Source organism: Anomalospiza imberbis, chromosome 5 (assembly GCF_031753505.1).
Source record: "Anomalospiza imberbis isolate Cuckoo-Finch-1a 21T00152 chromosome 5, ASM3175350v1, whole genome shotgun sequence".
Lineage (NCBI taxonomy): Eukaryota > Metazoa > Chordata > Aves > Passeriformes > Viduidae > Anomalospiza > Anomalospiza imberbis.
Window position 1 is genome coordinate 41539300 of NC_089685.1, and position 14864 is coordinate 41554163.

The following is a 14864-nucleotide window of genomic DNA, read 5'->3' on the forward strand; positions in this document are numbered from 1 at the left end:
CAGGCCATACACACACATACAGAGAAGTTTCCTTTGTACATTGTCTATTAAGCTAACTTTATAGTGGAATGAATTCACCCGTCTCTTAATTCTCAAAATTAAGTATTTCATATTTGCAAACTATGAAAGACTAAATATATATTTGGTCAATAGCATATTTAGTTAATGGTGATTTCTATGTGTGCAATGCCTCACATGAACTATACCTGCTGAAGGGACAGTATACTGTTTCTGTCTACATCAAGTTGGACCATTTTCATTTTCTCTTCCAAGTTAAATAACATTTGCTGATACTCTAGGAGTTCATCATCTTTTGAAGCTAAGATTTTCTGAAAAGAAGATAAAATACCATCAGAACACTTGAAGTAATTACTAAAAAGGATTTTAAAAGCACTAAAAAATACCTTCCATTCTTCAACTTTTGCATTTACAGCTGCCATGAGTGGATCATCTTCCTCATTCTTTGCTTTCAGCTGGTCTGAAAGGTCCTGAACCTAGACATGCCATTTGGATAAACATCACATTACAAAAAGTTTTGGATCTAATCAGTATATATGTACAAACACACTACATCAAGTACATAATATTTAACAGATTAGAATTACAACAGCAAGGAAATGACTTTTGAGAACAATGCATAACTCACATTCTATACAAAAAATTTTTGTCATCTGCAGTAAAATTTTAAAATCGTACCACATCCAAAGATCACACTACTTTTAAAGAGCATTACTTTAGAGGAGTGTGTGGTTTTAACTTAAGCTAAAATATGAAAACAGAGTAGAAACATAAAAAGGAACTATACTAAATAATGAGTCATTTCTTACTTGAAATTTGTACCGATCTTTCTCTTTTCTTAACTCATCCATAATAATATCAGACTGTTGCACAATTAGTTTCATTTTGCTATATTCATCAGTCATCTTCTCCATTTCTTGCACTGATTCCTCAAGGTTTTTCCTCATTTCTTGGTTTTGAATCTCTAACTTCTCATTAGCTTCAGTCAAATTCTCCAAAAAAAAAAAAGAAAAAACTGCTTTTAGAAAGTGCTAATCTAATACCTGAACAAGAACTTGTAAATCTTATACAAAATTAGCACAGAATAGAGTATTTCCCCTCTAGGTTACCAATTTCAACAAACTGACACAGCAAATAAGACATATCTCTCTCCCTGTCAGTAACTTCATTACCGCTACCAAATTCATAGATGCAGACTGTATGTATGACTAAACCCTTATGAACTCTTATTATGAATTCCCTTATTCCACATGACTTTATCTGTAAATTGACATAGTGTCATGAAAGACACTATGGTCAGTGAAACTCCAATAGCTGATCAATAGAATGCATAGATTTTTACCTGAATTTCATCCAAATACTGGACAAGCTCAGAGCTTCTTTTGGACAGCTGTGATGTGTAATCAGATACCTCTTCTCTTCGTAATGGAATTGCTTCTTTTTGAGAATCTATTTGCCTCTGATAGTCAACCACATCCTGACGCAATTGGTCATTCTGCACGAAAAGCAACCCAAACTTAAATCCATTTCTAAGAGTTGAAGACAAAGTTGTTGCATTTCTAGCGAGCTATCACAAAGAGCTAAGACACACAAAACCCATCCAAATTTCTACAGTCTGCTTTAGAAGTCTTAGAAGCCTCACCTTTTTCTTTATGTGCTTTTTCTTCACATTAAAAAGGAGAAAATAAGACCAAGAGAACAAAGCATGAAAAATATTAGAAATTAGCTTTGCTTTTGGAAGACTAAATATTAATCAATATTAACCAATACAGAGACAAAATAAAATAGCTTTTGTTATACCTCTGCATGCATATACATTCATACATACACATATATTGAAGGGTATTTTGACAAATTATTATCAAGGTTTTACCCCAGGACAATAATTAAACAAATTTATTTGGAAATAATATTTAACAAAAATGTTAAAAATTCAAAACCTGAAATCCATGCCAAGCTAATGCACAGTAGGACTATTCAAACTGAAATGTAGAGACTTCCTGATCTCAATTACCTACATTTCATTGGAGCACATGTACCACATATTTATTTTGCATTGGTACACAGGAAATGTTCCAAAATTAAACATCACACCAAAAATTATAAATACAGAAAAATAGTACTATATTTATAAAAAAAGTTGAAAATACAGTAAATCAGCAATCATTTTTGCTAACCTCTCTCCTGAATCTGATGTTTTCATTTTCAGCATCTTCAATTCGAAGAGCAAGCTACAAGACAGAAAACATTTACATACATCACTGACTCCACAAAGAACTCCAGAAACAAAAAAAGAAAACAAATGCACAGCAATCCTATTTCATTGATGGTTTCTTTTTTTTTTTTAATTTCAGATGCTTTTTTCAGAACATCAACTTTTCAAAATATTTGATGGAGTAACTTCTAGAGATGTCAAGCTCAAGCCCTCCATACCTGTTCATTCACTTTCTTCTCCTTTTCCAACTCTTTTTCTGTCTCTGTTAACTGTCTCTCTTTTTGTTCCAATTGTTTTTCCAGTTGGCGGATCTCATCACGCAAAAAACGAGTATCACGACCACCAGCAGATTTTTGCGCCATCTTATAAGCATTAAAATAACATTATAAATAAAGTAGATATTCAAAGTAGAAAGAACCAAAAAGCCAAAGGGCCAAAGACTAAAATAATCGGGATTTCTCAAGTGTAAAAAACTCAAGTAATTATTCATCCAAGACTGGTGCATATTCAAAAACAAATAAAAAGCATTTGCTAAAATGTAGGGCTATTTCATGACTTTACAAGACTAAATTCTAGTCTAAAATAAAATAATTAAAAGATCCCACCAGAGCACTATATACACTAACAAAATTTTAAAACATACCTCTAATTCATTTTGAAGTTTCATCAGCTTGGTTTTAAAATTATTTTCTGTTAAAACAGAACAGATACAGTGAATTACCCAATAAGGTAAAAAACACAAAAACCAGTATATTAAAGCAACTGATATCAGAGCAGATGGTATTTTGTCCAGCTCTCGAAACCTTAAAAAAAAAAAAAAGCCACAAAACATCAAGAACAAAAACCTAAAAACACATTTAAAAAATCTTTTAGGAACAGCATAAAAAAGCTTGCTTACCACATTTGGCTTGCTCCTCCCCAGCTTTTTCAACTTCTTCTACTGCCAATTCTACTTCTTGAGCTTTCATCTGAGAAAAGAAGCATAACAAGCAAAGAAGAAATATTTACTCCTATCATAAATTAAAAGATTGTTCCATAAACCTTATGTTTAGAACATATTTATTTTGAGAAATTTATTTGCATTTTCTATCTCTATAACTATGTTATTCCAACTCACTTTGCTTCCCACTACTAAATTCCAACAGCTACACAAGAAGGTATTCTGGTGCAAGCCCACATTTGGCATATAAATTACCTTAGGAGTAAGCAGTATTTTCAGGAACAAGAGAAAAAAAGATGCTTCCATTTAAACAAAAAAAAAAAAAAAACAAAAAACAAATAAAAACCCCCAAACCAAAATAAAACACAAAACCAAAAACAAACAAAAAACCCACAAAACAAAACAAATGCATCTGCAGAATTGAAGAACGTAAGAAGCCTTAATACAAACCTTCAGTAGTGACTGAGTAATTTTAAAAAGATGTATAATTTTTTCTGGAGTTTCAGTTTTTAAGTCTTTCCCATCAACCTAACAAAAGAGACAAAAGTGGTTTTACACTAATATCAATGAAATACACAAAATAAATCTTTCATATATGTGAAGGACCAGAGACGGTTTAGGGAAGAAGGTACAACAAAACCCTCAAGTTCCCTTCTTCTCAAGCACCTTGATCATGATATCCAGCAATCTGTCTACTAGCTCCTCTTGATGAGGCAGAGTATCTGGATCAACTTTCATGAGCTTCTTCCAATCTAAAACAGGTGCCATATTGAAGGTATGACTTTTTTATTCCTGGAACAAAGATTAAAATAACAGTTATCAGGTGTTATCAGGTATTATCAGTGCAAACCAATTTTAGGTCAAATGATTTAATGGAGGCTGGCCACTGAACACACCAGATGACTTCTAATAACTGTAACACTGATCAACATTCTGTTCACATTTTGATCTATTGCAAACTAGGAGGCTATAATAAAAACATTTTTTTCTTTATGTTAATAATTACACCATGTATACTCAATGAATTCTTAAAACTATTAGTGAAGATCAGGACACACATGAAACCTGTATTTTAATTTCAATATCCTTGTTTTCTTCCCCATCTCTTAATGTGGTATTTTTATGCCAATAAACAAACACAAAAATCATTATTTTTAATACTTAAAACACAACCAACACTTTCAGTTTGATACTGTGAGCACCAACTTCTTGACATTGTATTAAACATCGTTTCTTTTTGATTAGACTATTTGAATTGACAAAGGACATTAATCAACCTGGAAACTGAGAAAAGTCTCATCAGAAAGTGGTGTAAAGTTTTTTCTACTGCTTACCTTTTGGTTGTTGTGGGCCACAGTGATTTCTCACATACCTGAGAGTCAATGCAGTATCTGAAAAAGGCAGAAAGAATTGGAAATCTTGGATTATTCTGTTCTTTGGAGTTGTCTCTAGACTTTCTGATCAATATTTCAAAAAGTAAATTCTGCCAAGTTTAGAACAGAACATTTTTAATCTACTTATTGCCCTAAATTCTGAATATAACACGAATGGTTAAGAAAAATTAAGAAAGAAATAAAGCTAACTAGAATAGTAAATGCAGTATTATTAAAAAAACTAATGACACAGCAGGATACACATTTTATAGGAAAAAATCAAGCTCAATCAATAACTTCAACAATGCTGTATGCTGAGCACAGCACTTTGAGATGTGATCCATCATGCACCCTGTTCCTCCTTCAGCAGTTTAGACTCAACAACTGAAACCTCCTTTGTTAGTAAAAGGCTGAAACTGGTATTACTTTCCAAAATGAATATGTCTAAGCATTCTGAAAGAAGAGCTGTCAGACTCAGAAATACAACTGTATGCTTAAGGGAGGATAAAAACGACTTCAAGCTTTCTGAATATGTGAAGTACTTGAAAGGTCCCCTGTATTTACTATATTTCTTCAAAGATTGCTAAGCATATAACATGCATTACATTCAATCCATGACTTCACAAGGACAACACCTTATATACATTATTGCTTTTCTGTTTTATTGCAATGGCAAAGGATAATACAAGGACAATACTGGCACTTTGACTTATTCAGTTAACTGAATACTACTTGATTTCAGCAACATACTTGTCTAAGGATCAGGGTTCTTAAATACATTTATTTTATCTTAAGTAATGAGATGTAAAATTTAGGAGTTTTAAATGCTCAACAATCAAAACTATTCTGAAAGCAAATACACAAACTTACTACTGTCAATCCTTTCCTACCTTCCATCTCTCATATATCTTTTCCCCTTAGCTTACAAAATAATGTTCTAAGAAAACATCAGTCCTAAAATTTTATCCAGAAGGATAAAATATAATTGGATTGTACATAAACAACTGAGTCCAACTTGGTGGGAGAGCAGCTACAGTAAGGTAGGGAGGCACAACCTATGCACAGAGTATGTTCCACAGTATATACAAACTGTGAGAGAATTTATTTAATTGAAAAGTTTTTCATCATTTTGCTCATCTGTTGTCATCAACTAAAACCCATGGTTTTAGTAAACAGATGATCCATGTGATGAGATGCTGAGCTCATGGGTCTACAAAATGTGTGAAATAGATGGAGATTTGGTATTCATTACCGCAAGATTTTCTGGACTTACCCAGGGAATTAAGCACACATAAAACTGCCAGATGTTATAAAGTTCAGCAAACTCAGATGGAAAAGGAAGTCTGGAGGGTATGTTCAAGTACTACCAGAACAACAATGCCCTGGTCTGACTACAGGAAACCACGAAGAGACAGCCAAGCTCACATGGTGATACCTTACCATCGTAGTGACATCAAGCACCACTGGGAAGAGCTGATCTTTTCCCACTAGGGTGATAGTAATGGGAAGAGCTGATCTTTTCCCACCAGGGTGTGTATGATGGGCAGCAGAGAGTCATGTGCACACGAGGGGGAATTAAAATCAAGAAAGACCACAGTGATGTGGGAGATGGGCTCTGCTAACTCCTCATTTGTTTACATGGGGTAATCCAGTTTAAGCTACTTTCGACTTTCAAATTGCATTTACCCGGACTAGCTCTGCAAAGCACAAGATCTTAATTATAAAACCCCAGTAAAGAGAGGATCTTCGCAGGTTCCCATTCTCTCTGTTTGGCATACCCCAGACACAGGATACAGTGACAGCCCAGGATCCCTCCAGGATGCTGCTGAGACAACTTTGTCCCCGTTTCATTCCAGCTCCACTGAACTAACAATTTGCCTTATTCTGCAGCCGCCTTCCCAACGAGGCGCAGCAGAGGCAGCACCCACGACGGGACGCTCCATCCCCGGGCTCAGCCTGCGCCGCCGCCTGCGCCCGGACCCGCGTCTGCCCGGGACCTGCGGCCGGCCCGCAGGAGCGGAGCGGCCCCGCCGCCGCCCCCAGCCCGGCTGCTCCCGAGGGAGCGCGGGCCGCTCAGGCTGGGGGCAGCTTTTGGTCTCCTTGCCCAGAGCACACCCCGCCCCGTGGCCTCACCGCTCCCGGAGGATGACGACGGCCGCTGCCAGGCGACGCCATCCGACTCTCCCGCAGACCCGGATACTCGTGGGCGCAGGGAAAGTCAGCGCTTCCGTGGCACCCACAGACAAGCCCCACGGCGCCAAGCGGGCTCTCCCAGTCCCGAGGGGCAGCCAGGCGGGCAGGGCGCGATCCCGTCCGAGAGCGCCGCTTCGCCGGGGTAACGGCCCCGAGCACCACCCCCGCCACCGGGCGGGCTCTACGGGACTACAGCTCCCAGCGTGCGTCCGGGCCGACCGCACCGGCCACCTTTTTCCCGACAGCCTCTATGGGGCGGAGAGCGGGGCGGCGCGCGTGCGTCGTGTGCGGCGGCGGAGCGCGCGGTGGGTGGCGGGGCCGGTGGCGGGGCCGCGGCCCCAGTCGCAGTCCCCTGGTTTGTGCCGGCCTCAGGTAGGGCGGGCACGGCGCGCTGCGGCCGCGCCCCGCGACGGGCCTTGCCGGGAGAGGGGGGAGGGGAGGAAGGAAGGAAGGAGGAGGTCCGGTGTAGCTGCTGCCCGCGGTAGTTTCGGTCCGCTGGCCGTGCCTGCTGCGCCGCGTCGGTGAGCACCCGTGCCTGCCGGGCTGCGGTGCGGCCTCGACCGCTGACTACGGCGCTTGAGCGGCGTACGGGACCGCGCCCTGGCTCCGCCGCCCAGCCTGCCTTTACCTTCCCTGCCTCGCCCCAGGGCTGCGGGCAGCGTGCTGGTTCCTGCCCGGCCGGCGGGAGGGCTGCGGGACTGCCCGGTACGCGTGTGCTTTGCGGTAGGTAGGGAAGAGTGGGGGCCAGAAGGCACGGGAATAATCACACCTATAAACTACTTGAATCCCTCGGGTACTATTAGCCAGCAAGTCTGAGTTTTGGTAGTGGTCTGATAGCCGAGGAAGTTTGGAATCCTGTGTTTTAGTTAAATGGATGTGAAGACATCTTTGCAACTAAAAAAAAGAAAACTAGTAACCATTCCAGGCGTGTTTATCTCTTTGTATTTGTTTATTCAACAGCTGTGGAGGGCTGAAGTGCATTTGTTGGGGGTTTTTGTTTTGGTTTGGTTTTTTTTTAATGGTAAGAGAAAGGTGATTATAACATTATCTTTGTACTTTTGTCCTTTTTTGGATTAATAATTGTTTTCAGTTTTTTTGCTATCTCTTGATCAGTGTTGCTATTTAATGGAGACTGACAAGGTGCAAGATGCCTTGTGCTCCTTATAGTTATGCTGGTATTCCAGTCACAGCACAACTCCAAAGACTTCTATATCTCAGCCAGGGGTTGGTTAATTATAGTTCTGTATTAGGTGCAAAAAGCAAACTGTGTAGTTAGGGAAGGGGAGGAGACTGGGTTATATTTAATGAATGGGTAATGTTACTAAAAATAAAGAAATTATAAAATTAATTATGGCTAAGTGTAAAACAATGGTTTCTTAGTAGCAGGGACTTTTATAGTTATAGGAAGTGACACAGAAACTAAGCCTTCAGGAAAGGAATCTTTCTGTGGTGGAGAAAATAATCCATTGATGCTGGAATGCTTTTGTATAGGTTTTTTTTTAATCATCTTCATCATCTTAACCAGCTGTTAATGCCAGTATAGCTATTTAATGTGCTTTATTTAATATGCATCAGCATTTTTGAGTGTTCTGTTGCAGAATCAGGAGAGAACACATTATTACATTTTCTGGTAGTGAAACCATATCTGGGCTGTAATTGTGTAGTGCAGCTAGTAAAGACCATTGGTGCAGAAGTAAAAGGTGTTTGGATTTGAGGTGGGCATGGAAACTGCAAAAGTAAAAAAAGAGTAAAAGGAATTGAAGTATTAACCCCACACAAAATGAGAAAACATTTAAAATACAGCATGGCTTGGACCAAGTAAATTAGTTTTTCTTATGTTTTGCACCACCTCATGTGATGAACTTTGTGTAAGTGAATCTTTTTTTAGTGGGATTAGATACTTACAGTTCTAGAGCCAAGAAATCAATTCAGCTCCATAGTGAATGGTTTGACCTACTCTAATAGAAGAGTTAGGCATACATGTTAAATCACAGCTTTGATAACAGTGTGCCCTTGCGAAGACCTAATAGAAAAACCATGAAAAGCCTAATGGAACGTTATGTAAAGTACACAAGAAATCGTATACAGGCCCAACATACTAAGTAAGGACACAGTAGCAGAGTCCAAAGGCTGTGTTTTCAACTTATACCTCACATGTAGCTTTTGTTCATTCATTTTTTGGAGTAATCATGCAGTTTCTGCTGTTGCATTTCTGGAACACTGAGAGTGGTGATAAGTGATATTTTAGAGACACTTTTTGCATCAGTAAGGCCACAAAAGTTGTTTTATGTAGTTGCTCTAAATAGAATGGGTATTATTTTGCTACCGTTTGAATGTAGCAAAAACCCCTAAAGGTTTGACATTGAAATGTGAGATTCTGTTACTGATTTAAGTTTCTAAGTTTTAAAGTACAAGCTAGACCTGTGTGGTTTGTATTTCAACTGTCATGTACCAGTTGAATTGAACAAATTGAAACTAAACCACCAGCTAAACCAGTGTCTTCATCTCACCCATTTTAAATTGTGTTACATTTTCGTCCTTGTTTGTATCAGTGTAACCTAAGATGTCACAAGTGTTAGTCCAGCCGCCTGGTTGCCAGCAAGTTCTTTTCCAGTGGGAGATCTTTCATCTGGCTTGCAACACGTGTTCTGACTTTGTATCAGAACCGCCAGTGCTCTGCTAGTTAATCCCTCAGAACCATATGAAGAGAAGGCTGGAGACTTTTACCTTCCTATGTAGCGAAGGGTTATTTCCTAGTAGTTCCATGCCTCTTGATCTGGTAGTGAAAACCTTGCAGAAGGTTTTCACAATAAAACTTTTCTTGTTATATTTATCCTGGCTTAGGATTTCAGCAAGACGAAAGGGAAATTCAGGCATGTTTTGTATTATTTCTCCTCTCATGAGTGTGCCACTCATGGAGTGGCATGAGTAGATAAAGTTTAAGGCTTTGTTGGAAAGGCAAAACAGAAACAAAATTATGATCTCTATCTGTCAGTAAACACTTGCACTAAATCAGCAGAAAGAATGTTCAGTTTAACTCGGAATAAAAATAAACAAAGGTTAGCAAGTAGGCAATACAAATTAGGATATTAGCAGAGCCTCAGAAGCTGAATTAAAATGCTATTTTTAAGTGACTGTGCCACTGGTTTGTATATATCTCTGCTGATGTTCAGCTACCAGCTCTTAGATGAACTAGTTGCTCACCTGTTTAAAAATAAAAGTAACCCTAGGAGTGGTTTTAACAGCTTTTCACTTTCTTCCACCTTTGATAATTTGAAGGTTTTCTGTGTGAACTGTAAGTAATGTTCTAAACAGTTCAGAACCTTCAGTGATTAATTTTGTGTCTCTAGTAAATAAATCTCCAGTATTGCCTGATTATTGTTTAGTAAATTGGCATAACACGTTATTAATGCCTTTCAATCCATGCAAGCACCATTACTCAGTAGAAGAAAAAAATTTAAATGTATGTTTAAGTTTCTAAAGTTTGATAGTCAGATGTGTCTAACAGACAAAAGCATATTTGTTCCTGCAAGGGTCTTTTAATATAAGGTGGCAGATAGCTAATTATGGAATGCTAAATAGCTTTTGCATGTTTTCGGGATTACAGCTGTGTTCTTGCCACGATACACACTTGCCAATTTTTTTCAAATTCTGATGGACAGAAAATGGCTTCTGCGCTCCCAGATTTTCCAACTGAGGATACTCTTAGACCGTCATTATGCATTTTTTATTTGTGACAGAGGTTTTCTTATGCAGACTACTGCATCTTGCAACATGTGGTGTGCTAAACCACCTGTAGTGTCATGGATTTAGAAGCAATCGTTGAGAAATATTGAGTTTTCTTACCTTCTAAAAGAGCTTTGACTCTTTTGGTGGTTGTTAGTTGTTTTTTTTTTGTCAGTGCACTTTTTCCAGTTTTGTGAGACTTCTGTGAGACTGGATGAAGTATTAGAGTGATCTCCAGAAGCTATTGAAAACTGGGAAAATTATGTGCTTCATGAGCCAAATGGACTTGAGAGTTCTGGTTCTCTTTTGTCCTTTCCATTTCATGTCTTTGTACAAATGTGAAAATGGTGCAGTGCAAAGAGCGGACTTCTGTACCAAACAGCCTCAGAAATTCAGTCCAGTGATAGGCTGTTTTGCACAGCCTGGGTATTCTTTTTTTTTTACAGTTGGCTCTGATGACTACTGTGCATTTTCTGACTCTCAAGGTTTACCTTGCTGTTCATGGTTTTCAGCTGTATATTCTTCATCATGGTCAGATATTGTTGTAAATTAAAGCATCCAGCAGAAGTCATTGTAATAAAGTATGTCTGTCCTGCTTTCATCCAGTCAAATGGTAGCTCTGTGGCTGTGTACTAGACCACAAGCTGGCAGTCATACCTAAGGAGTGGTTAAGGTATCTGAGGGGCAGTCTTAGAAGCTGTCAAAGTAGAAGGTAGGTGAGATGAAAAAATAACCTGAGGGATGTTCAGTCTGTTTGCATGTTTAGGACTAGGCAGTGATGTGGGTCTCCCTTGTAGCACGTTTGTTTTAACAAAGCAGTTGTTAGGCAGCATTTTGCAGGTGTTTATCAAATACATCCATCACTGGATGTGAAGTATTGGCACTTGCAAGACCATACTTGGGTTGATCAACATGTCAGTTGGGTAAGAAGGAGAATATTTCCACTCACATGAGCAGCCCAGTCATATCAATGCTTCAGCAGCCTCTTGCATGTCTGTGATTTGCAAGGTTCTCAGTCTTATATACTCCTTACATGGCTTCTTACTTTCCAACATCAAACTGATAATAGATTAGTTGGTGTGAAAGTAATTTTGGTTGCCAAGAAGCAGTTGCTGTTTTCCACTGAGTTTAATGGCAGGCATACTTTCGCCTGGCTTACCAAGTACAGATGATCTTTTATAAACCTCTGCTTTAGTTTTGCATTCTCAACATGTTGATGATCATTGCAGGTTTGGAGCTTGGAGTGTGAAGGTGGACCCAGCTACAGTAGCAGATAGGAAGTAGTAGTTCTGATGGTAAGACTTGCTCAAAATCTGCATTGTTATGCTAACATAAAGGACTGCAATTTTTGTATTTCATATTTATGCTTTAAGTCAGCAAGAGCATTAAAAGTACCCTGTAATCAAAGCAGGTGGGGAAAAAAGTAATTTTCCTAACTCTGTGTATCTTTATAGTACATTTCAGGAAAATAAGACCTTAGAATGCCAGAATGCAAGTCAGAAGTAGTAAAGTACCTGTGCTGCAGTTTTGTGCAATCTACAAGTTCTACATGGCCTTACATTTCCCATTTTTCTCTTTGTGCTTAGCCTGGAAGCAGAATGCTTGAATATGGGGGCTTTACCAGATTTCCATTATGCCTCTCTCTTTTCAAGACCTAGTGCTTTAGCACACAAAATTTGAGAGGGGTACGATGTGCTGCTTTAGAGGTTACCAAGTTTGGTACAATTCATGCAGTATGTTGGGTGACTTGCTGCTAAAACCATAACAGTGCATTTTGTTGCACGTATTCATTGCTTACCGTAAATTTAGTAAAACTCTTCAGGATTGCCTGGAGTGTCTGTGACTCAAATACTTGTCTTGAAAGACCAAAGTATAGCCATGTATTTGCATGTAGTTGTAATTTTATCTGTGATTGAAATGTGTGTGTAAAGGAGAAGGTGAATTGCAATAAAAACTTTCAATGTTAAATGTGGGTATTTTCTGGAGTTCTCTGATGGTGGACTAGCCACTAAAACATGAACTTTGGATTTATCTAATACCTGAATTTATTTATGCTTAAGAGTTCCCTTTTATTCAAATGACAGCAGTATTTTCCCTGCAGCTGGCATGTAGGTGAGTGGAGCTCTGTCAGGGAACAGCATGGTCAATAGTGGTGTAGAGTGTGGAGTTCTGAGTAGAAGGAATACTAGAAATTCAGAGCAAAATGAAAGGCTTGTGAAAGCATCAGAATCACCTGGGATTAAGTATAGTAGATGTTTTGACATACTTTTTCACATGTGCAAAAATAAAAACCTACTTGCAAATTTGAAAGAGTTAATAATTAAGGCTGGTTAAGCTTTTCATTCTGATAAGACGCAATTCTTAGGAATCAATTTTGTTTTTTTCTAGTTGGGTAACAGTAGCTGTTTCTGAATAAGTGTCATTAAAGAATTAGAAGTCACCAAAACCCTACTCATCTGACAAAGCCTTTTCTTAATGGTTGAATTTAAATAAATCTTAGAGTTGGTTCTGTGTGGTAATATTACTATGTCACAGTATTTAAAATAATAAAGGCTTGTATGTTGGAAAATCCTGACATGTTTATTGTAGGTCCTTTTCAGATATCACTGCTTCTCAGAAGAAATAGTTAACTTCAAGAAGTAGGAAGTGGGCTCTTCAGAAGCTGTTACAAAAAAGGAATTTCAAATTAAGGCAGGGTAGAAGCACATTTTTCATATCCACCTTCTTTGAAGGGGGAACTAAAAAAGTGCTGAGCTCAAATTCAAAAGTGTGTTCCTGTAGCATGCTTTGTTTTCTTTTTTTATAAGATTTCTCTGGCTGCCAAGAAGACCAAAGATATGTTCAGTTGTAAACTTATCTTAGTGTTTTAAAGTACTCAGATCGAGCCCATGGCAGGGGGATTGGAACTAGATGATCTTTAAGGTCCCTTCCAACCCAAACCACTGTATGATTCTATGAAAAAGGTGTAGCAACATCCTTCAACATTGTGGTGGTTTTTTTACTTATTTTTGTTAATTACAAAGGTGGTGGCAGCTTTAAAAAAGGCTTTCTTTGTTGAAGTAACATCAATAACTGTGCTCCAAGTACTACAAAAGCCCTTAACTGCCATTATGTGAGGACCACCAAATGGTTTGGTTTGATTTCTTTGGAATTATATGTGTCCTGGTTTTTAGTTTAGCTGCACCTGCATCTTGTTGCACGTGTTTTCCTTCCTGTACCTACTGCTCCTTTGCCACTAGGTGGTGGTGAATGGTTGTGAGCTCTCAGGTCCACACTGCAAACCACAAACAAGATCACCTGTCTAGATGTCTGTGGCCTGTATTAAGAGTTCAAGAAGCATTTGGACAACACTCTCAGGCACATTATGTGATTCTTGGGGTTGTCCTGCTCAGTGGACCTTGTGAGTCCCTTCCAGCTCAGTATGTTTTATGATAAATCTGAACACAATTTTTAAAAAGACCAGTAGACCAAAGGAAAAAAATCACCAGAATTGCAGGGTTTAGGACAATAAAGCAGACTGTAGCTTTCAAATAGCTCATCAGCTTTGATGTGTGAACTCTGATAAACATAAGGCAGCAGTCATTATGTATTCATGGATCCACATTTTCTGGCTAATATTAGCTGCTCTGTGTCCCTACAGATGCTCCCCCTCTGTAGTTTGGGGGGAAGATACTCTTGTTCAGTCATGTCCATTTTTTTCAAAATGAAGTTAGTGTTCAACTGTCTGTAGCCTTTCAGTATCTTCAGTCCCAACAGTTGGCAGTGTTCTATGCAGACTCAACCAGTGGTCAAAAGAAATGCCTTTGACCTGTAGTTACCTTCTTAATCTTCCAAGGCAGAACAGTATTTTCAAACAACCCAATACGCTGTAATTTCACCTTTTGATCAGTCCACCCATATAATATTATGTAAATAATCATAAAACTGCTGATTAATAATTTCTAGGGCTTAGGAAGTTAAGCAAGATGAGAGAAAATAATATAAGATAAAGTTAATTTTGGGTTTTTTGCATGCTATTTTTTAGACAGTAGTCTCATGAACAGTCAGTGACATCAGAGCAACTGGCGGAGTTGAGGAAAAAAAAATGACCATTTTGTGAACTTCTACAAAGAATGCAAGTGAGCCTAGTGTGACCTCAATGGTAAGTTTAACTTTTTATTATTATTATTATTATTAATGTCCTTTACCTGTCCTTGAACCCCCTGTATGAAGTTCTACAAGTTTCCTGTTTGTTCATCAGAATGTTTAAAGTTTGTTTTAGTTTTAATTGATTTTGAAATATTTTGAGAAACACCTTTAAACCTAAACCCCATAAATAATTGACACAGTATCTACCTCTTTGTTAACTTAGAATTTTGTGTATGTTAAATTTCTCAGGATTCCAGAGAACTTATTTTTC

The 14864-nt window shown here is 38.4% G+C and overlaps 1 protein-coding gene and 1 long non-coding RNA gene across 2 annotated transcripts in view; one reads left to right on the top strand and one right to left on the bottom strand.

Moving 5' to 3' along the window:
* Positions 1-6903, bottom strand: part of CEP290 (centrosomal protein 290) — a 48471-nt gene extending 41568 nt beyond the window's left edge. The window contains 12 exon segments of the mRNA XM_068191964.1: positions 207-329; positions 405-494; positions 828-1010; positions 1361-1513; positions 2196-2249; positions 2452-2595; positions 2877-2923; positions 3132-3201; positions 3624-3701; positions 3840-3965; positions 4508-4564; positions 6680-6903. Of these exon segments, the coding sequence (XP_068048065.1) occupies positions 207-329; positions 405-494; positions 828-1010; positions 1361-1513; positions 2196-2249; positions 2452-2595; positions 2877-2923; positions 3132-3201; positions 3624-3701; positions 3840-3941 (1044 nt within the window). The 5' untranslated portion in view covers positions 3942-3965; positions 4508-4564; positions 6680-6903.
* A 112-nt stretch (positions 6904-7015) lies between these two features.
* On the top strand, positions 7016-14606 carry LOC137474070 (uncharacterized). The gene is made up of 3 exons (XR_010999124.1): positions 7016-7111; positions 11695-11760; positions 14490-14606. It is a non-coding gene; the product is annotated as an uncharacterized lncRNA (long non-coding RNA).
* Positions 14607-14864: the final 258 nt, after the last annotated feature.